Source organism: Mustela lutreola, chromosome X, assembly GCF_030435805.1.
Source record: "Mustela lutreola isolate mMusLut2 chromosome X, mMusLut2.pri, whole genome shotgun sequence".
Lineage (NCBI taxonomy): Eukaryota > Metazoa > Chordata > Mammalia > Carnivora > Mustelidae > Mustela > Mustela lutreola.
Window position 1 is genome coordinate 7,522,736 of NC_081308.1, and position 22,484 is coordinate 7,545,219.

At 48.8% G+C, this 22,484-nt stretch overlaps 1 protein-coding gene across 5 annotated transcripts in view; it reads right to left on the reverse strand.

Moving 5' to 3' along the window:
* Positions 1-9,716: 9,716 nt before the first annotated feature.
* The window catches only part of ARHGAP6 (Rho GTPase activating protein 6), a 479,046-nt gene continuing 466,278 nt past the window's right edge, over positions 9,717-22,484 (reverse strand). For 4 of the 5 annotated variants that reach the window (XM_059157791.1, XM_059157789.1, XM_059157793.1 and 1 more), the window contains exons 11-13: positions 16,556-16,824; positions 13,610-13,690; positions 9,717-11,748 (exon numbers count right to left, since the gene is read on the reverse strand). In XM_059157791.1, coding sequence (XP_059013774.1) covers positions 11,036-11,748; positions 13,610-13,690; positions 16,556-16,824 — 1,063 coding nt within the window. In that variant the 3' untranslated portion in view covers positions 9,717-11,035. The remainder of the gene's footprint in view (positions 11,749-13,609; positions 13,691-16,555; positions 16,825-22,484) is intronic. The other variant, XM_059157790.1, reaches the window with a different exon arrangement.

The window sequence follows — 22,484 nt, forward strand, 5'->3', positions numbered from 1 at the left end:
CAGAAGTCAGGCTGTAGTCTCCCTTCTGGCGGCCATTCTCCCCTCACCACGGTTCAGACGGCTGAGAAAAGGAAGTACTATTGCCACATTTGGGGGGGGGGGGTCTCAGTACTGCTGGATAAGTATAGGATGAGGTATCATAATGGGAAAGTGGTGTAACTGGAAGCTGGAAATTGAGCCACACGCGGGCACCACAGTTCTAAAGAGCCAAACTAGTTAGTTCCTGAGAAGAGCCATGCCCGCGGGAAACTGTCAAGCAAAGCCAAGGACAAGGTCACGAGTCGCTCCACCTTCCAGCACTTCTGGAGAAGACAGCCTACTAGGTTTCGGAGCTCGGGGGCCAGATCATGCTCAGTCCGGGGGTCAGTACTTCCCTCCTCTGACAGGAAGTCTCATTTAGAACTTGGAATTCATTTCAGACGTCCAGGGTTTTAGGCTAAGTCTTCTCTCTGTGGCGTTAGCCCCATTCATAATCAGAACAAACTCCTGTCACGAGGCCAGGTATCGGTGGATGAGGTGGGGTTGGAACTGGGCTCATGTATGAAACTGAACCATTCCTAGCAGTTCCCTGTCATCTAGGGAGCGGTGCCTCCTGCCGCGTCCTGGGGATGTGATATGTGAAAGGGGCAGCCCCGACCAGAGAGGTACGAGGTACCCAGTCTTTTGAGGGATACTCTGTAAATGAAATGGTGGTAAGTTCTGGAATTCCAACTTAAAGACAGCCTGCAGTAGTCCGGGGGGTGGTGCAAGTTCAGAGCCCTTGCTCGGACTCACCACAAGTGCAAGGTTGGGTGTGTGCCTGGTTGATTCCAGCTCTCTCATGCCTGGTTTGATCTTGGTCCCGAGAGGGTGGATTCCTTCCAGCATCCTCAGATGGCTCCTCGCTGCTGCCCGAGCTTCACAATGCTTGTTGATGGCCGCTAGCTGTGATGTGGGCAGGAGGGCGGCTCCCGCAGCCAGGGACAGTATAGGATGAAGCATCATAATGGGAAAGTGGTGTAACTGGAAGCTCACCTGGCCAGTTCAGCATCAGGTCTGTGTCCTGCCATCCCCTTCCCTTGTCCATTCCCAGGAGAGAGTCTGGTGCTTAGCCTTATCTGATGAATCATTTAGAATAAACTGTGGTACCCACCGGAGGTTTATCTCACTATGGGTTTTTAAATCCCACACTTAATCATCATTTCATTACGGTATTTTCCCTTCATTTGGGCCCCTTTCTGATGCCAGGGTTTCAAATCTGGAGCGGGTGGCTAGCGTGACATCGGAAGGCGGAAGAGAATCTTCGTTGTGCGCTCGTTCTTGGTGTTTGCCAGGTGGGTTATGCGGACAGTCACTTTAGATCTGGAAAATTCACCTTCCTCAGATTATCTTCCACGTTCCTTCCACACCAGATTTCTAGGGTTCATGCAGCCTGCTTCTCTCACATTCAGACAGGCTGGGTCGTGCCATGTTTGGGGCTGAGGATGCACAAGCAAAGGGAAAATAATGTGGTTCGAAAGCCCGCTTCAAACTAGTTTTCACAGAAAGAACATCAGTAGACTCGCTTGGCCTACACTTGGGCTAATTCCTAGCCAGCCACCGTTTTCCTTCTGTCAAATGTGCTGGCTTAGAAATGACCCAAACGTTCATCAACCGACGAACCAATAGATAAGTGGTAGTTTAGCCGTACTAGACTAGAGTCCTACCCACCTAGCACTAGACTAGTCTAGAGTCCTACCCACCCATAGAAAGGAAAGACGCACCAAGGCCCGCTACAACCCGGAGGAATCTTGAAAACATCACGCTAAGTGAAGGAAGCCAAAGACCGAGGGCCACACGCCGTATGATTCCATTTATAGAGATGCCCAGAACAGGCAAAGCTATAGAGGCAGAACGTAGGTTACCGGCGGCTGCTGCCGGGGTGAGGGGGTAATGTGGAGCGACTGCCAGTGGGTGCAGGGCTTCTTCTCAGGGGTGACGAAATGTTCTGAAATTGCTGCTTGGACCCCTCGGTGACTCTACTGGCAACTGAAAATGGGCGACCCCCATGGTATGTAATTACAGCTCCCTGAAGCTATTTTTAAGAAAGAAGAACTTGTGCTGGCCGAGCCCCGCGCTGGGAATTGAATGTCAGCTTTCCAAGAGCCACTAACTTCATTTTAATGAAGCAAAAGTCAAGACAAGGCCATGTAAATGCAGAAACCAAGTCTATACATGCCGATAAGTGGCTAAGAAGGGTTTGAAGGAGAATCACAAAAAATATTTCCCTGAACCCCAAAAGAGTCAGGAAAACATTTGTAAAACTCCAGAACATGCTCCGCTCATGGCTCACGGCTTTTTTTTCGAGTTGCCCCGGAGAAAGCAGAAGCGGACCGGTAGACGGATGAGGTCCACCTCCACCCCCTCCCCACACGCGATGGTGGCCAATGAACAAATGATATATGTTTACGTGTTTTTCGATTAAAATGTAGCAGGTAACCATTTTATGACTTCCTGTTTCAGCAAACTCTAATATATATATATATATATATATATATATATATATGATCCAATATTGGTCGGGCAAAGTGTTGCATTAGAGCCGCATCTTGGATCTTGCCGCCTGTCCTGCCCCCCGCCACTTCTCTCCCTTTTGTGGTTTCCTCAGCTCGATGCTTCTCAATTTTTTGTGTAGAGCAGAATGCCCTGGAAGGCTTGTTAAAACACAGATGGTGGGGGGCACCCCCAGGGTCCCTACTGGGCAAGTCAGGGAGGACTTGCTTTCCTAACAGAGCTCCCAGGAGACCGCTGCTGGCTGGTCGGGGTGGGGGGGGTGGGGGGGTGAGGGGGCGGGGGGGGGTGCTGTGATGTGAGCGGCACTTCCTTGCGCATCCTTGAACCTGGTCACAGTGTCAGTTGGCTAGGGCACAATGAAGCACCCCCAGCGGAGTGGTTTAAACAATAGAAAGTGAATCTCTTGCAGTTCTGGTAGCTCTGAGTCAGATCAGAGTGTCCATAGAGCCGGGCCGCTGAAGGTGCCAGGGGAACTCTGTGCCAGGTCTCGCTCCTAGCTTCTGGTAGTTCCTTGGCTTGGGATAGCAGAACTCCAGTCCTCACATGAATGTGTGTCTGTGTCTACGTCCCAATTTCCCCTTTTTATTAGGACACGAGCCACATGGGATTAGCACCCACCCTAATGACCTCATCTGAAGTCGATCATTTGCAAAGAACCTTTTCCCAAATAAGATCACATCCACAAGTACTGTGACTTCAACATCTTTTCGGCAGACACAATTCCACACAAAACATGGCCGTTTGCGGGATGTCCATGAAACACCTCACCTAGGGCTGGTCCAGCTTGTCCCTCTGGCTTCCCAGCTCTGTCACCGCTGAAGTGCTCCACTGCCTTTGCACACTTGGCTCGGCAGTGACCTTGAGAGCCAGCACTGGCTTGGTCTCTCGAAAGTATTCACCCTTCTGCCAAGCTTGGATGTGCTTATGGCCACAGTGGCACCCAGCCTTCCCCAGCCGGCTAAGCAGCTGATGGAAATCTCTTGGGGTGGGGGTGGGGGTGGGGGTGGGGGGGCAAGACGACCAGATGCAGAGAGTCCGGCAACGCAGGAGGAAGGACAAGAGCCAGGTGGCTCATCTGCCCTCGTGTTCCTCTCGAGACTGACTTTCCCAAACAGATTCTGGACCCGGACCCTTGATCTTGGACCAAGCAAAGTAATTGACAAGGCTCCTGAATGATGATTTGCCCCCGTTCCCCTCCTGAAGGAAGAAGCGTGTTTCTAATTCCTTCTCTAATTCATTTTACCCTTGCGGAGACCCACTCAGAACCCCAGAGCTGGCATCAAGACGACTTTAAGGTGAACACATTTGAGATTCAACTGTTGTTGATAAAGACCTTCTCAGAGTTTCCCGTATCTAAGAGCAGCAACTTCTCGGGAAATGAAGCCACCACAAATCCCTTCTCTGGGGGAGTTTTATGGTCCTGAAGGAGATAGGGAAATCGCTCCCACCTGTACAAACACTATCACAAACTTCCTTTTCTCCCCTCTGCTCTCCTAAAAACCCATTTGTTTTTCTCATGGAAGCGGTTTCTCCCAAGACGCAGCTAGAGAGGGAGAGAAACCGTAAGAGACCCTTAATCATAGGAAACCAAGTGAGCGTTGCCGGAGGGGAGGGAGCGGGAGGGTGGGGTGATGGGGGGGTGGACACTGGGGAGGGTGTGTGCTGTAATGACCACTGGCTATTATATAAGACTGGCCAATCATAGACCTATACCCTGAAACTAATAATACATTATATGTTAATTAATCTTAAATTTAAAACAATAAATAAAATGCAGATCAACCAAATATAAAAAAAAAAAAAAAAAGAAGCTGTTTCTCCCAGCTCCCTTTCCTCTCCTAAGTTAGATATCCAAACCTTTAACTTGAACCGTTTAAGGAACCAGCAACTCTTTTGTCGGCCCCTATTAGGCTCCTCTTATGCGTAGGAAACAAACCCTTTTCTCCTGTCAAGCTGTCTTTTGCTGGTTTAATTCACAGGCTCTGGTTAAGACACTTAAAAGGGTCGGAGGAAAGGCTTTGGAGTTTTTTCCCCTCCTCTACAGCCTCTGAGCAAATGCGGGCAGCTTATCTGTAGGGAAACAATTAACAGCCTTCTCCCAGCACCCCCGGGAAGAATGGAAGGTCAGTCCTCCTTTTGACTCGGTTGTCATTCCAGAGGCAGGAGCTCCTCCCCCGGGGTTCCGGGTGAGCCCCGCTCCTTCTTGAAAGAGACCAGGGCCCTGGGAACCACAGAGCTTTGCGCGTGTCACTCTGAATTATCCAGACGGCAGGCTGGCCCTCCTGGACAGCTGCTTCTGCCACCCTGTAGCTGTGTGACCCGGGGCAACCCATTTGATTGTGACTCTGAGTCCTCTCTGCCCTCTGGCAAGAGAGGAAGGTTGGGGCGCCTGTCTTTTGCTTGTGGGGGTTAAAGGGGTGTCAGAGTAAAACACCTGGGTTTGAGCAGATGCTGTTAGTGTGAGTTAACAGTACAGGCCTTCGGCAGCGGATGGTCCCAACTTGTTTCTTCAAAAGTGACGGCACGTGGAACCCCACTTCGCTGCTGGTTGTTGACTCCTCATTCAGCACTGCTCTAGCTTGTTTCTGCCTTAACCCTCAGAACAATCCTGAAGGCGAGGTGTTGTTATGACCTGACTACCGGAGCAGATGGAGAGCAGATGGAGAGTCGGTGAGGTGAACGGGCCTAGGGGGGGCTTACACAGCTCATGAATGATAAAGCCAGGACTCAACCCCCCTCCCCCGCCTTTGACCCTGAAGCTCACACTTGGAAAGGTCCTTGTTCCTTCAATCTGAAGTGAGCACCGACCAGGAAGTGTGCAAATATGCATTTACTTGCCATGTTTACTAGTAAATTTTTCCTCTTAAGAATGGAAAGGGGCCACATCCAAGCCACCTGCCCTCTCTGTCCCAGACATGACAGAGCTGGGCAACGCGTGTTTGTGCGGCCTGGCTGGTTAGGGGACAGCGTCTTGGCGCTTGCCTTCAGCTTCTCCCCAGACTGTGTCCCCATTTCCTCAAAAGCCTTTTTATTGGGCAAACATACGTCGAGCTCTGCATCGCATGGAGCCATGGGTTTTATACGCGAAGCTCTGGCGGGAGGTCAACGGTCATGCGTATTTTTTTCTCCATTATATGGGAAACCGCCGGATTGCGGTCATATGCATCCGTTCGGCCAGCATTTATCAAATGCCAGCCATAAGCTGGGTCTCTGCCCAGTCCCGAGCACACAGTCCCTGCCATCAAGGACAGAGTGGGGATGACCTCAAGATAAGACTCGCAGCCTTCCTGATAACGCCCAGCAACGCTCCTTACCACGGCCACGTGAGCCAAGTGTCTGAATAAGTTATGAACCTGCACGTTTATGGGAGGGGAAGAATCAAGCTAACTAGACAAGGAAGATAGCTTTTGCATGACTAGGAAAAGCAGGGAGGAGCACTCAAGGCCCTTGGGACAGAAGTGCCAAAGTGCCTCCCACGTGTGGGAAAGCGGTGTTTCCCAGATGGGCCAGAGTAGGGGGGACGGTGTTGGGGAGAGACGACAGGAGGAAGGGCAGTGGAGGCTGGACTGGGGAGCGTTCTGAGGTTACCACGAGGAGTGTGGATTTCGCCCTGTGGGCCAGAGGGGGAGGAGGGCATCAGTGGCTTGGCCGCAGGGACGGGCCTGGGGCGAGGTGTGTGTAAGGGGCTCTGGTGTGCAGGAGCGGGGAGGAAGGAGACAGAAGGGAACCCAAGAACCGGAGGCTAAGGGGATGAGGGCAGACACACGGGAGACACATGCGAGAGAGGAGGCAAGCTGGGACCCCGGGGACGCTGGGGTACGATGCCTAGGCGGGGCGGTGGGGGGGGGGCAGGTGGCTGGAGGCAGCAGAGAATGTGGCTCCACATGGAAGTCGAGGCATGCAGCTGGTCCTTCAGAACTGATGGGGCTCTGTGCGACACTCAGTGAAGATATCATGCCACTGGGGACCGAGTGGGCTACCAAGGCTGGAGATCGGGGATATCAGACTTAGCCAACAGACACTCGCTAACCAGTGAATGACTTTTAAATACTTTGGATGGTAAGCATGTCCTGTGCCGTATCTGGGGCAAGAAATCTTTTGTTTTTTTTAAATAGAATTATACCCCAAAACCAAATAAGTCAAAAAATGGGCAGAAGACATGAACAGACACTTCTCCAAAGAAGACATACAAATGACCAACAGACACATGAAAAAATATTCATCATCATTAGCCATCAGGGAGATTCAAATCAAAACCATATTGAGATACCACCTCACACCAGTCAGAATGGCCAAAATTAACAAGGCAGGAAACAACAAGTGTTGGAGAGGATGTGGAGAAAGGTGAACTCTCTTACGCTGTTGGTGGGAATGCAAGTTGGTGCAGCCACTTTGGAAAACAGTGTGGAGGTTCCTCAAAAGGTTGAAAATAGAGCTTCCCTATGACCCAGCAATCACACTACTGGGTATTTACCCCAAAGGTACAGATGTCGTGAAAAGAAGGGCCATCTGTACTCCAATGTCCATAGCGGCAATGGCCACAATAGCCAAATTGTGGAAAGAGCTGAGATGCCCTTCAACAGATGAATGGATAAAGAAGATGTGGTCCATATACACAATGGAATATTACTCAGCCATCAGAAAGGACGAATACCCAACTTTTGTATCAACATGGATAGGAATGGAGGAGATTATGCCGAGTGAAATAAGTCAAGCAGAGAAAGTCAATTATAGGGTTTCACTTATTTGTGGAGCATAAGGAATAGCATGGAGGACATTAAGAGAAGGAAGGGAAAAATGGAGGGGGAGAAGTCAGAGGGGGAGATGAGCCATGAGAGACTGTGGACTCTGGAAATCAAACTGAAGGTTTCAGAGGGGAGGGGGCTGGGGGGGCTGGGTGAGCCTGGTGATGGGCATTAAGGAGGGCACGGACTGCACGGAGCACTGGGTGTTATACGCAAACAACGAATCATGGAACGCGACATCAAAAACTAATGATGTACTACTGTATGGTGACTAACGTAACATAATAAAAAGATAGAATTACATCTCAGATATGGCACGGGACATACTCATACTAAAACATGGACATTCATTTATCTGACTGTTGGACTGGGGGTCCTCTATCTGCTCTGGTGACTCTACCTGAGAGGTGCCAAGACAGAGGGCTCCATGCCCCCGACCTACCTTCCTCCTGCCTGCCGGCTCAGAGCATGGCCTGTGCCCCCGGACATGGAGTTCTGATTACTAAACCTGCAACGCTGCAGGCGAACTGGGGGGGCCGGGTCACCCTAGGCTGAACAGATGTCGCCTGAACTGTATTTGGGGAATCTTCTGACCTTCAGCCATCTCCCGGGGTGGGGGGCAGGGGGCCCTCGGTTGCGGCCGGATGCACTGGGGGCCTCAGTGGGCCAGGGGTGCCCACCCCAGCCAACCGTCTCAGCAGGCCCCCCTCTGCACCACGCTGTCTGTTGCTTCGGCTGTGCCGAAGATTCTCAACCCTCACTAGAATTTTCCTTTGCTATGCATTTGGGGTTTTTTTGGATTTTTTGTTTGCTTTTCTTGAACATTTGCTGCTGATTTGGTCCCGTTTTAAAATTCGGTCTGGTCGAGCTGTGGTCCCGTCTTCATCTCCGTGGGCCCCTTTCCTGTCGCTGCCCTTCCGTCCCCCCTGCTCTGTGGAGTCCGCCCGCCACGGCCAGCTTATCAGCCAACATGCCAAGGGCCTGCACTTTGTCCCCACGGCTCCTGACGAGGACTCCCCGTGCCCTTCCTCTGCCCCTCTGCCGAGCCCAGGGGTGGTAAAATGCACCCGAGGAAAGCAGCAAGCTGGGCTTTAAATTTAGAAACTTCCTCCGTTTGCACCAACTCCACTGGCACAGCGCGAGCTCTCTTCTCGCCCCGAGTTGCTCTCTGCTCACAGGAACCATGGCCTTGAACAATCTCTTGAATGGTTTTGTCCAACTTGAAAAAGCTTGGATTCCATCTTCTTCTTGTCAGCTATTGTATCATTGACCAGGTGTTATACATTTTTTCCATTTCTGCTCAGGTCCGTGAGTCTTGCGTGTGTGTTTACTTTATTTTTTTTATTTTAAGATTTTCTTTGACTGAGAGAGACACAGCGAGAGAGGGAACACAAGCAGAGGGAGTGGGAGAGGGAGAAGCAGGCTTCCCACTGAGCAGGGAGCCGGGTGTGGGACTCGATCCCACGACCCCGGGATCATGACCTGAACTGAAGGCAGACGCTTAACAACAGAGCCACCCTGGTGCCCCATGTGTGTGTGTTTTAAAACAGCTTATTTTCAATGTGATAAGGGTATCTAAATACCTAGCTTTCACTCATTCAGCTAAAAGATACGGCCACACAAAGAGAAAGGGAAAGTGATGCTGTGAATATCGTTCATCACAGACACACAGACACACACACAAACACACACACACACACACACACACACACACAGTTTATTTAAAACACATCCAAGCCCTGTTTTTTGGGCCGGCTATTCTAGACCTGTCAACAGATGGATGCACCTTTGTGTCACAGACATCAACCTCAGAGTTTGATGAAATAGAACTGTTAGAGCAGAAGCCGGGTGGACAGAGGGTCCCAGACATGGGGCGGTTCAGTCTAGAATGGCAGCTCCCAATCGGACTCAAAGCCCAGAGGACACACGGTGAGCACGAATGGGGGTGGGTGACCCAGAAGAGCAACTGGTGAGTCACAGTCAGGTAGCATTTGCTCGGAGTCTTGGGTACAACTTCTGGCTGCATGTGGGCAGCCAGGAAGACCCAGAGACCTGTGGGCAAATCCTTCCCGAGTCCCAGCGGAGGAGCCTGAAGACAGCCAGATCCTTTGGCCAGTATGAAACGGCAGACACCATGTCTAGAAGCATCCAAGGCTTTTAGGACAGATGTAACGTGGACAGGGACTGCACCGCACCAAACCCTTCCTCACCAACAACCAGGTTTCAACTGAGCGACCCTCAGTCACTTGCAACATGTAATTAGTACGACGTCCCAAGTGTGTCAGTGTCCCCAAACCATCGGGCAGCCTTCACTAGCCCTGGAGCTGTGCACGCATGGCATCACTGCTATTGATGGCAGCGGACTCGTGGCGAGCGAAGCGGATGTCTGGACCGGGAGTGGCGAGTTCATTCATCAGACTGAATGCCAGAGAGCAAAGCCTTTGTTTAACTTTTTATTCATCATGGCACAAGATAGAACTTTACGAAACACCACGGAAAATGTCACTGCTGACATGAAAACTAAGAGTAGCATGTTTCATAAAAAATTCTTTTTCTATAAGACACATTCCCTTACGAAGTGAAAAAAAAAAAAAAAAAAAAAAAAAAAACAACTCCTAAAATACTGAAGCGAATCGCCACCTGCTGGTCAAAAGTGGTTTTGCGGTTGAAACACTTGAAACTACTGAAGTACGGTAGGAGTATTTACGATACACACAAAATTACCGAAGAAAACATGTCCTCAGCCTTTGGCACGATGTCACTACAAAGCTGAAGATTTTGTCCAAACACGACTCACTTTACAACGCTTTGGGTATAATTGGGTTAATACTGATTAGGGGGCAAAAGGCAAAACTTTGTCCTGTGATTTGAATACTCTGTTTGGGTGTTTAAACGCTTTATAGTTGGATTCCAGTTTGTACTTTTGAAAAATACATAAAAAGTATACATTATAAATATATATTATATAGGGTCTATATAAAATTGAATTTGATCTGAAATGGGAAGGACAACTTCTTAGTTATTCTGTCTTTGTTAGGCACGGCCTTTCTCTTGTTTGAGTAACTGAATCATTTCTAAACAGATTCTAAAAATATATTCCATAATGTATCAAATTTAATATCTTCCTTAAAACACATTCAATACGAAAAAGCATTCAGTGACTACGTTTTCTTTTGTATCTCACTACTATATAAAAATATGGCTTGGCATAATCTGTTTTGTTAGTGTTTCTCCTCGGTGTTGAAGGAAGGGCCGTCCCCAGCTAAAAAGCTATGGCAAAAGCACAGAAACCTGCTTGTGCATATTCTAGAACATTCTATAGAATCTCCTTACTCAGTATAAGTGAAGTGATTTTTTTAAAATTGTTCTGTTTCTGTGACTATAACATATACGATTATCATACATAATCTGTTACAGAATATACAACAGTTAAAACTAAGTTACATAAATACAATTAGGCTATACCAAAGCAAGGGATTTTATCTTCTACAAAGCCAATGGGAGTAGTTTTTAGGTTGGGTATCACCATCTATTTTTGTTTTCGTTTTCTCCTAAGGCTGGCTATGCAACAGAAGTTTATTATAAATGACAAGGGTACTAGTGCTCTATACCTTTAAGTGAACCGGGTTTCTCTCGTGTTATTTTTTCCTAAGTGTTAAAGAAGAAAAATCAGTCCGCGTCCAACCGTCCAACACCAGCTTTTCCCTGCGGAGCGAAAGGAGCCTGTTTGGGCCATGGGGGCGTGAGCTTGGGCGGGCTCACACGAGCGTCTCCGGGAGGGCGTCGGGGTTGTCGGGTGATAAGAGCTCCCAGATCTGCCACCGCTCCCTCTGCCACTCGAGCCACGTGGCATCTCCCAAAGTCTCACTGTTCCGATCACTGGCGGAGGTGGAGTAGGCGCTGCTCAGTGTTTGCTCAGCGGCCTGCTGCTCTCCCTCTCGCTCTCGCTCGGTTGTTTGGCCTCCCTCTTCCAAAGCTGTTCTGGAACCTTCTTCTGGCCTCTGAGGCCTCCACAGCAGCGGCTCTGCTGGCTGGTGGGATGACGCCCCAGCTTGCTTCCCTGGACCAGGGTAAGGAGGAGGAGGCCTCTTGTCATGCTTCTCACTCTCCCGAGTTCTCTGGTGCAAAGGCTTGGCTCGCCTGCCCTGCCGCCAGGCCACATCGAGCTCGCTCTCCGCGAGGTCTTCGGCGCTGTTCAGAGTCAAATACTGCTCTGACTTCGCTGTGGTCTGCTCAGACCTTCTGCCGCCGCCCTGGATGTGGGGCGTGCTGCAGACACGGGACACGGGAGGGCAGGCCCTGCACTCCACGATGGTGGCCGTGGTCTGAGTCCTCCGCATGACCTGTGGGCCACTTTCCAGTTCTGTGGGGCTCCCCTGCCACCGGGGCCAATTCGGGGACAGGTTCCCTTGTGAAAGGGAGCAGGGCCCCGGTCGTAGGGAGCTGCTTTCAAAAATGTCTCCATAGGAACCTGGAAGCCGGAGAGAAGGGCAAGAAATGCAATTAGTTTGTAGAATCCCTGCCGCGATGTGTCCTGCTACTTTCCTTCCCACGGCCGACTTCAAAAATCACGGAAGCACAGGGCACTCCTGCTACTGGCTAAAGTAAGACGCGTCCTGGGAAAAGAAGTAAGTGACACTTTGGTTATTGGCACAATTCAGGGATCAGCTCCAGCTGCAGATGTCACACGAGATCCCACGGTCCTTGTCACTGATTTGTTTCGGGAAAGGCCCCTTCCACAGGGCTTCTGAACCTGGAAGGGAAAGCAAGTGTTCTCTTCTCGTTCGGTGAGAGTCGCGGTCCTGAGGAGAAACCAAGGACGATGCTCTGATGTTCCCACCATGTTAGTAAAAGGTGTTGGAATGAATGACCTGAAGCTAAATGCCCCATCTCGGGCCAGAAGGTAATGAAGACAGCAGCTGCTGTGTGGACGTCATGACCACGACTGTGGGCAAGACCGGCATCGTCCTCTCGCTTACTCAAAAGCAGGCAGGGAAAGAAAGATCATTTTGGGCAGGAGGTATGAGCATTTGCACAGGGACCGATCAGAGTTGAAATAGCAGAAGGAAATGGAGCGGAACATCTCGGAAGTGTTTCTCCTTGGGGGAAAAGGCAGTAAATCACTTCGTAGGGTACAACGCAATGTGGTTAGATAATGGATCGGTACTAAACTCAGCTGGCTTAGAGGCCACTAGATTAAAGAGGCACCGAGCTTTAAAAATGGAATATGGGAGGAGGCGCCTGGGTGGCTCAGTCAGTTAAGCTGCTGACCCCTGATTTCGGCTTGGGTCATGATCCCAGGGCTGTGAGATCGAGCCCAGCATCAGGTTCTGAGCTCGGCCTGGAGTTCGCTTGGGATTCTCTCTCTCTCCCTCCCTCTCTCCCCTCTGCCCCTCCCCCTGCTTGATCTCTCTCCCCACCCCAAATATAAATAAACAAAATCTTTTAAAAAATAAAAATTAAAAATTAAAAAATACAAAACACCAGCTTGGGGAGGTTCAGCTGATTAAGAGAAAAACTGGAAAATAATGGCGAGAAAGAAATGCAAATGAAAATGATAAATACAATTTTGCTCTTTTAAAATAAGATTTTATTTATTTATTTGAGAGAGAGAGAGAGAGAGCATGAGCAGGGGGAGGGGCAGAGGGAGAGCGAGAAGCAGGATCCCTGATAAGCAGGGAGAGCCCAATGCAGGACTCGTTCTCAGGACCCTGGGACCATGACCTGAGCCGAAGGCAGATGCTTAACCAACTGAGCCACCCAGGCGCCCCCAGTCTGGTTTTCAAATTGGCAAAAATGCAAACCCAGTGATGTACAACACTGACAGGATTGCTTGGAAAGCTGCGTAATTTCCACTGTCCTATTCTGGATGTATAACTTGCTTTCCAAAATTTTGTGAATCTATTAATCACTGAAAATACAAAACAAAAAGTACATGAAAGAGGTTCCTGACAGCATAACTTCCTACAACAATGACCAAAAAAAATGGGTTGTAAAATATGACTATGTCCTCTGGAATACTATGTGGCCCTTAACAATAAAAATGACAAGTCAGCAGGAAATGGAAGTTAAACAGATAATATCAAGTTGCATGGACAGAATGATGGTAGCTGTGTTTAAAAACTCTTGCAAAGGAAGTAAAATGAAATATAGTGAAAGACTGATGTATTTTGGCGGAAGGGCTAAGTACAGCCTGATCTGTCTTCCCCCCTATTTTCAGCATTTTCCAAATAATGCTTGACAAGTATGTAATACGAGAGTAAGGCAAAAATCAAAGAAAATTAATTTTAAAAGTAAATGCAATAAACGGTCTTTAAAAGATAATATGTCACCTGTCATTCCTGGGTCTTTGGAACCACTTTTTAATGTTGAATGCCAAGTTCCCCAGATATTGAAAGGCTCCTTTGACATATCTAGGAGAAAGTGTATAGAGAAAGGCACGTCACTCACAATGAAAAGTGAAGGGAAAAAACCAAGAAACAAATATTCTGGTAACACAGCGCCACATTCAAGGCTGTGGTGGATACAAGACAGAAGATGCTTGCCCTTCGGGGCCTTCGCCCATTTGCGATTTACAGAAAGGGTCTCTCTACGATGGTTGTGGTACCCAGAATCAGGCCCCCCAAAGATGTGTGCGCCACAATCCTTGGAACCTGTAAAGGTGTTATATACCAAAGGGACTTTACAGATGTGATGGAATGATGGGTCTTGAGCCGAGAAGATGATCCTGGCTTATCTGGGTGGGTCCGACGCAATGACAAGGGTCCTTACAAGGGGGAGGCAGAAGAGAAGATTTACAGCGCTGGCTTTAGTGGCGGAGGAAGCGCCAAGAGCCAAAGAACACAGGCGGCCTCTAGAAGCTGGAAAAAGGCAAGGGAAGAGATTGGTTCTTAGAGTGTCCTCAAGGAACGCAGCCCCGTGGGGCCATTTTGGATTCCTGAGGTCCCGAACTGGAAGATAATAAATGCGTGCATTGTTTCTATCTTTTTTTTTAGAATTTTAGTTATTTATTTCAGAGAAAGAGGGGGAGTGTGTGAGAGCCTGGGATGTGATTGTAAGTATTTCTCCAAGCAAACGTCTACCAGGCTCTCCTTGAATTCCCAGGCCATGGCCCGAGTCTGCTTTAGAGGTGAGGCCGGCAGCAGAAGGAACTGGCTAAGAACTGCCCGCGCGTACGGGGAGGGACTACCGAGCGCTTCCTACATGCCACGGTCTGTGTTGAGGACTTTACATGGATTAGCTGGTTAAACTCTATGAATTAATACGGCTGTGTTTCCTAGTTCTCATGCGAGGAAGAACAGGGACTCCAAAGAACTCAGCCTTTCACACGAGATCCTGCAGATCCAAAGTACCAAGATGGTTACTGAATCCAGATCGAGGGCTCTTACCCCCATAGGGTTCTAACATGACTGCTTGCTTTCTTGCTTTCTTGCTTTCTTGCTTTTTTTAAAGATTTTATTTGTTTGACAGAGAGAGAGTGAATAAGCACGAGAGAGCACAAGCAGGGGGAGTGGTAGGCAGAGGGAGAAGCAGGCTCCCCGCTGAGCAGGGAACCCAAAGTAGGGCTCCATCCCAGGACCCCGGGATCATGACCTGAGCTAAAGGCAGATGCTTAACGACTGAGCCACCCGGGCGCCCCTAACGCGACTTGTTTCCTTTTGCTTTGTTTTGTTTTTTAAGATTTTATTTATTTATTAGAGAGAGAGCGAGCATAAGCAGAGGGCAGGGGGAGGAAGAAGGAGGCGCAGAAGCAGGCTCTCCTCTGAGCAGGGAGACTCACTCGGGGCTCGATCCCAGGACCCAAAGGCAGATGATTAACCGACTGAGCCACCCAGGTGCCGGCGACCTGTTTCAAGTTCCCACAGGGTGCAGTTATTTCCAGGGAGAAAGTTGCAGTTAGGCAGGATTGCTAAGCCCCGCTGCAGTGATATTTGGGGCCAGAACTTTCCCTGTGTGGGGCCGTTCTGTGAGGTGGAATGTTGAGCAGCAGCCCTGGGCTTCACTGTCTACACAGCAGCAGCACCCTGTCCTAGGCTGTGTCCACCCCAAATACCTCCCGACATTGTCAGATGTCTCTGGGGACACAGAATTGAGGATGGCAGTGTTAGAGCTGGCTGAGACGAATGCACAGAAAGCATGGACACGCGCTTTAGTTCACCTGCTAATCGGAGCGAATGTGTATCTTAGCCAATGTGCTAAGAAACTATGAAGCAAACACACGGATCCTGGGAAGAAAGAATCAAACTTTCTTGGTTGTAAGTTGTCTATTCATCTCCCTTTGAATTTGTATTAAGAAACCCGAATATACCATGCCTTTCATGAGAGCAAAAATCTCTTTTTGTCATTGCAGAGAATACCACATATAGAAAATTTGTCACTAATTGGAAAGAGCAAAAATGAGAGCTCATCTGTATGCATTAGAAAGGGAACAGTTAGAAATCTACAATACACCGATTTAATGGGAATATACAGTGGGCATGAAGAATATTAGCAAAATAGAAAATGTTAACGATACCATTTTAAGTAGAATAAGCTTAATTCAAAAGTAGCTATGCTTTTAAAACAAATATATCAAATTAGAGGTGCATTTGGACAAGGATTAGGAAAAATGAAGTTTCACATTTTAAAAACAAATTTTATGCTTGAAGGGGACGTGGGTTACTGTTTTCATTACAATTTTTAAAAATTATTTTTGACATGACTATTTGTAAAATAAAAATAAATGTGCTAGGATTTAAACCACCAAAACAAAACAAAACAAAACAAAACAAAACAAAAAAACAAAAAAACAAACCCAACCCATCAAAAACCAGAGCCCTTTCAGGGGGTCTCTTTGGATTAAGTGATACGTGTAGGATAAGAGAGCAAGAATTTGTGTCTTCCACTTATTTCTCAGACTGCCCTGCTGAGTCCTGGCACTGAGGAATTATTCTGTGGAGGGAAAGAACAGAGCCACACATTCGGTAGTCAAAGAAATTCGGGAAAAACTGCAAACCACGCTGTCCCTTCCATTGTGCGAATTAATGGTGCCCGTTAGCACTTTATAGGGTTTGAGAAATTGTACGATAGAGAAACTATTAGCTTGGTTAGCCCAGCATTCCCCAAATGTATTTGACCATGGAACCCTTACTCTGCTATTAAAAAAAAAAAGAAAGATAGATAGATAGAAAGAAAGAAAGAAAGAAAAATAAAGAGACGAAGAGGAGGTCCGAGAGCCCTTCCCATGCCCCTGTAATGAGAGTCACTGATCTGGCCAGCGCCAGCCAGGTGCCAGTTACCTTTGCCAAGCCTTGGTCCAGGAGAACTCTCCCTTGATTTCGACGATGGCAAGTGGCTCACCAGCACATACTGCTCCGGCCCTTTGTAAAGCTTCTCCGAGCCCCCCGGGGCCACATCCTCTTGCATAGCCAGCAAGGAGCGTGCAGACAGCACTGGGGAGTTGTTGTCATAAGGGGAGAGGTCTCCGCTAGAGGCCTTGTTGGAGTCGGTGGACGAGTGCCTTCCTCCCACAGAAAAGGAAACTTCCGATCGTAACATGTCAGGGCTTCTGGTGTAAGGAGAAAATGGCAAGTGTGTGAGCGTGTTAATACTCAGCAACCAGACGCAAACAATATGATCGTTACACAAATGACAGGCGGAGAACGCATGGGCACAGGGGCCAAAACAAAAGACCTTGGGAGCAAGGTTCCAAGACTTGTACAGCAAGAATGTGAAAGCGTTTCCACGACACGGCCGGCAGAGGGCAGTGACACCCCACCGTCGGCAGGGGAACGGGGCGGGGTGCGGGATGATGGGACAGACATGGAGCCCTGTGTTCACTGTGCAGCGCTGAAATGCCTGCTGCGTTACTCCCACTGCCATTGGGAAATGAGAGTCTGATGCTCCTTATCTGTTAAGGAAGGCGAAACTGGCAGAGAACTCTCTTACGTTCCTCCATATCCTGAATTTAAAAATAATTCGAATAAAACTATGATTGAAACTGTACAAGAAGTTCATGATGGCTTTATAGATAATGTCTCCTCCCCCGCCCAAATACTTCATGGGCGCGAATCCATCTTTCCTGTGATGACGATGGTGATGGTGATGCTGATGCTTCTGGGGGGAGTAACAGTTTCACGTACAGGCCAACGACATAAATAGATGACCATCACCAGAGTTCACTGTATTTTAATACTCCTGAAATGATTCTACCAGGCTCTAGTGCTTTCCTAAACTGATATAAAACAGGCTAAGTAGCATGTTCATGATGTTTTCTATGTGGATGGGCTGTCACACCAACAGAAACAACAGTGAAAATGCGAGAGGAACAGGAAAATGAGAACATCAGGAGTGTTGGAAGTCTTACCTGGGAACATCTGTATTTTCTACCTTCCTCAAAACAAGTGGCCCTGACATCTTAAAGGGAAATGATCACAGAATGATTAAAAGTTCCAGAACCCCCTTCCATCTCTCCCTGCCAACCCTGCTTCACTCCTCTTTACTAGTCCTTGTTTTCTTCTGGTTTAATTCCTCAAAACAAATCCTCTGGGATCTTAAAGGTAAACACATGCCTGAGTAATCTTTTCCTAACGAGCTGGCTGTGTGCACGCAGCCCGGACGATGGAGGACCTGCACTCACGGGGGACCTAGCTTCGTCTCGGGTTTCCAGCGGGGGTTGGCGTCCAGGAGAAAAGCATTTCAGCATCTGTGACATGCCTCGCCTGTCACTGACGCAGCCAGGGCCCGAGCACTTTTTGCTGAGGCAATTTCTTACCCACATGGAATAAATAAGTCCTTTCCCTGCCTCCTCTTTAAACTGGTGACAGACACTCTTCTGGGAAAGAGCCAGAGAACCACCATGAAGATGTTTTTCCAGAAACTAGTTAGGCCTCTAGTGAATGAAGGAGAACTCAAAAGAACTTACTATTTTCTGCTGGAAGGGGTTGTGTGTGTGTTGGGGGGGGACTACTTAACCTCCACTTCTAATTCAAGGGGTGGGGGTTCCTCCCTAATTCTAGCGGGGGAAACACAGAGCAAAACAAAGGGACGCTTGTCTGTCATGACTTTGACTCTGCTTGAGGAAACTTTACTATGAAAATAAGAAAAACTGAATGTGTCGATCAGATTGCTCGGCTTAGAATCAGGGTTCAGACCAGGGCTAGAAATTCTATGACTGGGCCCCTTTCCGTTTGTTCTTCCCGTTTAGTTGACGGGTTTTCTCCAGTCATTAATGAAAATGTCTTCTGTCTACTCGGCGAGAATAAGTCAGGGTACTCTATCAGTACCAGCGGGGCCAGAAAGCCTTCCTTTACGGGAGGTTTCAAAGAGAGCCAAGTCAATTCATTAGCCAACAGAGAATACCCATCAGGGCTACGAAGGCTTTCTTGGTCCCTCCCACTGGGAGGAAAAATGTCAGAAAGGTGATATTTTCACTCACGGAGACCCCAATTATTCTGTGTCATGTCTCGTTCATCTGTCTTAAAAAACAGAGAATATAGTCAGCAAAATGTGACACGTTGCAGATTCTGCTAGTAGTGACGTGCATAAAGAAAGGTCCCCTAACTGTTTCGAGTCTCAGTACCAGGAACATCTATCTGGGCTCCTGCCGAGCAAGTAGGTGGCGCCCCCCCCCCCCACCCCCAGGGAAGCGTGTGTGACGTCATAAGTCACGCACGTCTCTCGGCGAAGGCTGCGAAGGGCTCCCAGGCGCCGGGCTCCGCTCGGGGGTCGGGACACAGGAAGCCTGTGGGCGCCGCGGGGCGCCCCCGCCCCGACTCATCTTCCCTTATCGCTCGCTCTGCCCCTTTCCTTTCCCTCGGCTCTCACACGAATCACTACGACATTGTTCCACGCACGTACTTCGGCAAGCTGCTTCCACAAACTCTTTGTGGACTGGTGTACAGACAAGGAAATCGCACGCACATGAATTATTGCGGGTACCGAAAAGGCTTCATGAGAACATTGAATGTGCTTAACCCAAACACAGTAAAACAAAGAACAATCACAGCGGTAACAAAAATAATCGAAGCTGCCACACGAGTTCCCTTCCACGCTCGTGCCTGTGACTGGCTCTGGTGGGGGAGAGGCGGGAGAGGACCAGGGGGCCCTTTCCTCTGCTCCATGGGGAACACCACCTGCGAACTTGCTGGAAAAGCCAATTCTCTAGCTCTATTCAGGGCCCGCTGAAGGGACTGGCTGTAACAGCTGGGACCCCCGGGGGAACTATTAAGAATTTCAAGGTGGTGACCACAGATCATCAAGCCAAATGCGGGCTTCTGGTCCATGGGGGTCCCGTGCACCTGCCCGGGTCACAGACTGCGAAAACGGCTTTGCCTGTTGAAAGGGCATCTGAGTGCCAGCCTGGCAAACTGTGCTTCAGAAACCCCTCCGGGGAAGTGTGCTACGCGGGCAAGTTTGAGAACGTCCATGCGGAACCTGCCTTCCCTCCCTCATCTATAGAGAGGACAGCGGGCTAAGGCTCCACTGAGTCAAATCGGGAAGGAAACCGCAGATAGTGGCCCAAACCTCAACACCGGCTGATGGCGGGGGATGCGGGGGTGTGAAGAAATGGCGTGTGTGCCCACCCTACAGGCTCCAGTCCGCCGGACCCAGGTCACTGAATGTAGCCTTTCTCTGCTCTTCTGGTTCATTCTCCGAAGTCAAGCCACCAAAGTGACGACGTCTGGGGCACCAATCAGGGGACAAACCAGAGGGCATGCCCCCTGCTGGGGTGGCTGGGCTTGCAGCCAGGGACAGGAGCAGAGCGACAGGAGAGAGGGGATGCCTTCCTCCCCCAGCCACGTGGCACAGCTCAGTGGCAGACGAGGCTATGGTTTGCGAGCACATGGTAAGCGGCTCGTGAAATGCATGGATGTGAGACAGCCCCTGGGCCTGTAAGAAGGGTGAGGGCTGCTGCTGACCCCGACCTCAGGCGGCATGGCCGGCCAACAACACTCCTGGTCCTTGATCACGGTCCAGAGGTGAGCGAAAGACACGAGGCAATCGTGTGTCTTTCTAGCAGCCGGGACTGTAGGGCTTGAGCCACTTCTCAAACTTATGTGAAAAACGGCAGTCTTATTAAATCTCGCTAGGAAAATGCCATGTGTTACACCTTGAGTTAATGACCCTCTTAAATGCTGGAGCTATTTCCTATCTGTCATTCCACTTTCTCAGCCTAGGTCCGTCAGGCTGTGGCCACATTTGGCTAAGAACCCACATCCCAGAACCGCCTTTCTGCATGGGAGCCTGCCAGTTGGTCAACGAAACCAAACTATTTTATTCACTTCTTGGGACTCTCACTGACAACGTAGGCAGTTCCGAGGTTAAAAACAAAATGGGTGGCATTCCATGGCTTTATCATTAAATCTCCTAGAAACAAAACCAGAAGCCCTATTTTGGGTATCGCTGAAAGACGGGACAAGCGGCCACCACTGCCTTCACTCACATTCGCCTCGAGGATGGTTCAACTCTGTGAAGACAATTTTCAGTTCAATGCTGCAAGTCAACGTAATAAAAGATCTGTGTTTCTCTACAGAAAATAGTGATTCACTAGATGAGGAATAGTCTGGAGGCAGGTAATGGGCTCTCTATGTCTTGGAATTTAGCCGAGGGAGGTCGGGAATGGTGAGTGGATAGGTAACCAGATGGCAAGGGTTTGCCTCCGTGAATGGGGGGCTTTTCTCCAGGAGACCTGAACACCCCAGGACCATCCACACTGGCGTGGCCAATCTCAGCTAACAAAACAAGCATGAGATGGACATGGAGAGCGAATCACTTTCTCACCCTTCGCTGGTCCCTCCAGGTCAGGGGGTTAGGACGCTGCCGGCAGGGTACTGTGGGCAGGCCTGCCCTGCTGCCGGCTGCACAGAACTTGTTCTGCGGATAAATGGAAAACTGGGGTTCAACCACCGGGTGTGTCGGCCCAGCCCCTTGCTGAGCCACCCCAGTGAGAAACATCCTTGGAGACGACCAGCTTGTGTTGGCTTCATCCTTGCCTTTATCGTTCAACTGATAAACCTCTGTCTGTTGGAACGCAAAGCACATGACCGTCTCAGACACGATTCGGTGTACAGGGAATGGAATCCACGGACACGACAGCTCTGGATTTATGGAGGATTTTCACATGAGTCATGCTCGGCTCTGCAAAGCAGCCCTTATGCAGACAAAGGCACCCCCTTCCAAGAAGAAGCTGACGATGGAGCCAAACTCCCCACAGGAGATGAGGTCAGCGCCCTGGACATTAGGACTTACTCATGGCTCTGGTGAAATGTCTCCCCTCCCTTTTAGCGCTTATGAATTCCCTCCTAATAGCCGTGGTCCATGAAGGCATTTAGGACAGGGAAGAGAAAACGATGCTGACCTTATTCTCTTTTTGTACAGTATGCCTGATAAAACATGTTCAAGTTAATATTTTCCAAGTTTATAAAGAAGCTGTGAACCACAAAGACTTTGGAAGAAAGAGATGATGTGATAAATTCTCCCTCCATTTTGAATCGGCTTTTCCTAGAAGGCACATTCAAGACTTTTTGGAATTTTTCATTATGGATTCCCTATTCTACATACATTTTTCCTAAAACTGGCTGGAAAAAAAGAAAAGGCTTTCTTGAACAGCGTGTGTGTTGGGGGTGGGGGACACAGGTGTTAATGCTTCATTAATTTCCAAGATGTCGGAGCAGAACGACAGTTGAGGCCATAGTTACTGTCAGTCAATGGACTCATGACTGGCACACTACACTGACGACGTCTGATTTCTTATCTCTTTAAATTTCCTGAGAACTTTTTGACTTTACAAATCCTAGTGAAAGGAAAATCAAAATTACAATTCATCTTGTAACACTCCATGGTTTTGTGGAAGAAGACATTTTCCATGACAGTCTTTGAAAGGTTAAAATAAATGATCTACAGGATATTTATTGGATAATTTAAATACGGTGCCTTGAAATTATGAGAAAGCCTTACACTCCTCCATCAATGAGAAGGTGGACTTTTTTAATTCACTGGGAGGAGAATCCAGTTCATTAAACAATTACTTTTCAGTTCTGAAATGTTATCCTTCGAGATGGCCATGAGTCTTCTTCCATGGTTTTGATCACCTGGTCGCCAGTTTTGCTATGTAAAAACTTATTATGCAGTAAAAACCGTGTGAAGGCCACAAACAGAATTAAATACAATGAAATTCACAAATGTACACCTATAGGTTTGGTTCATCCGTATTGGCTTTCTCCCCAA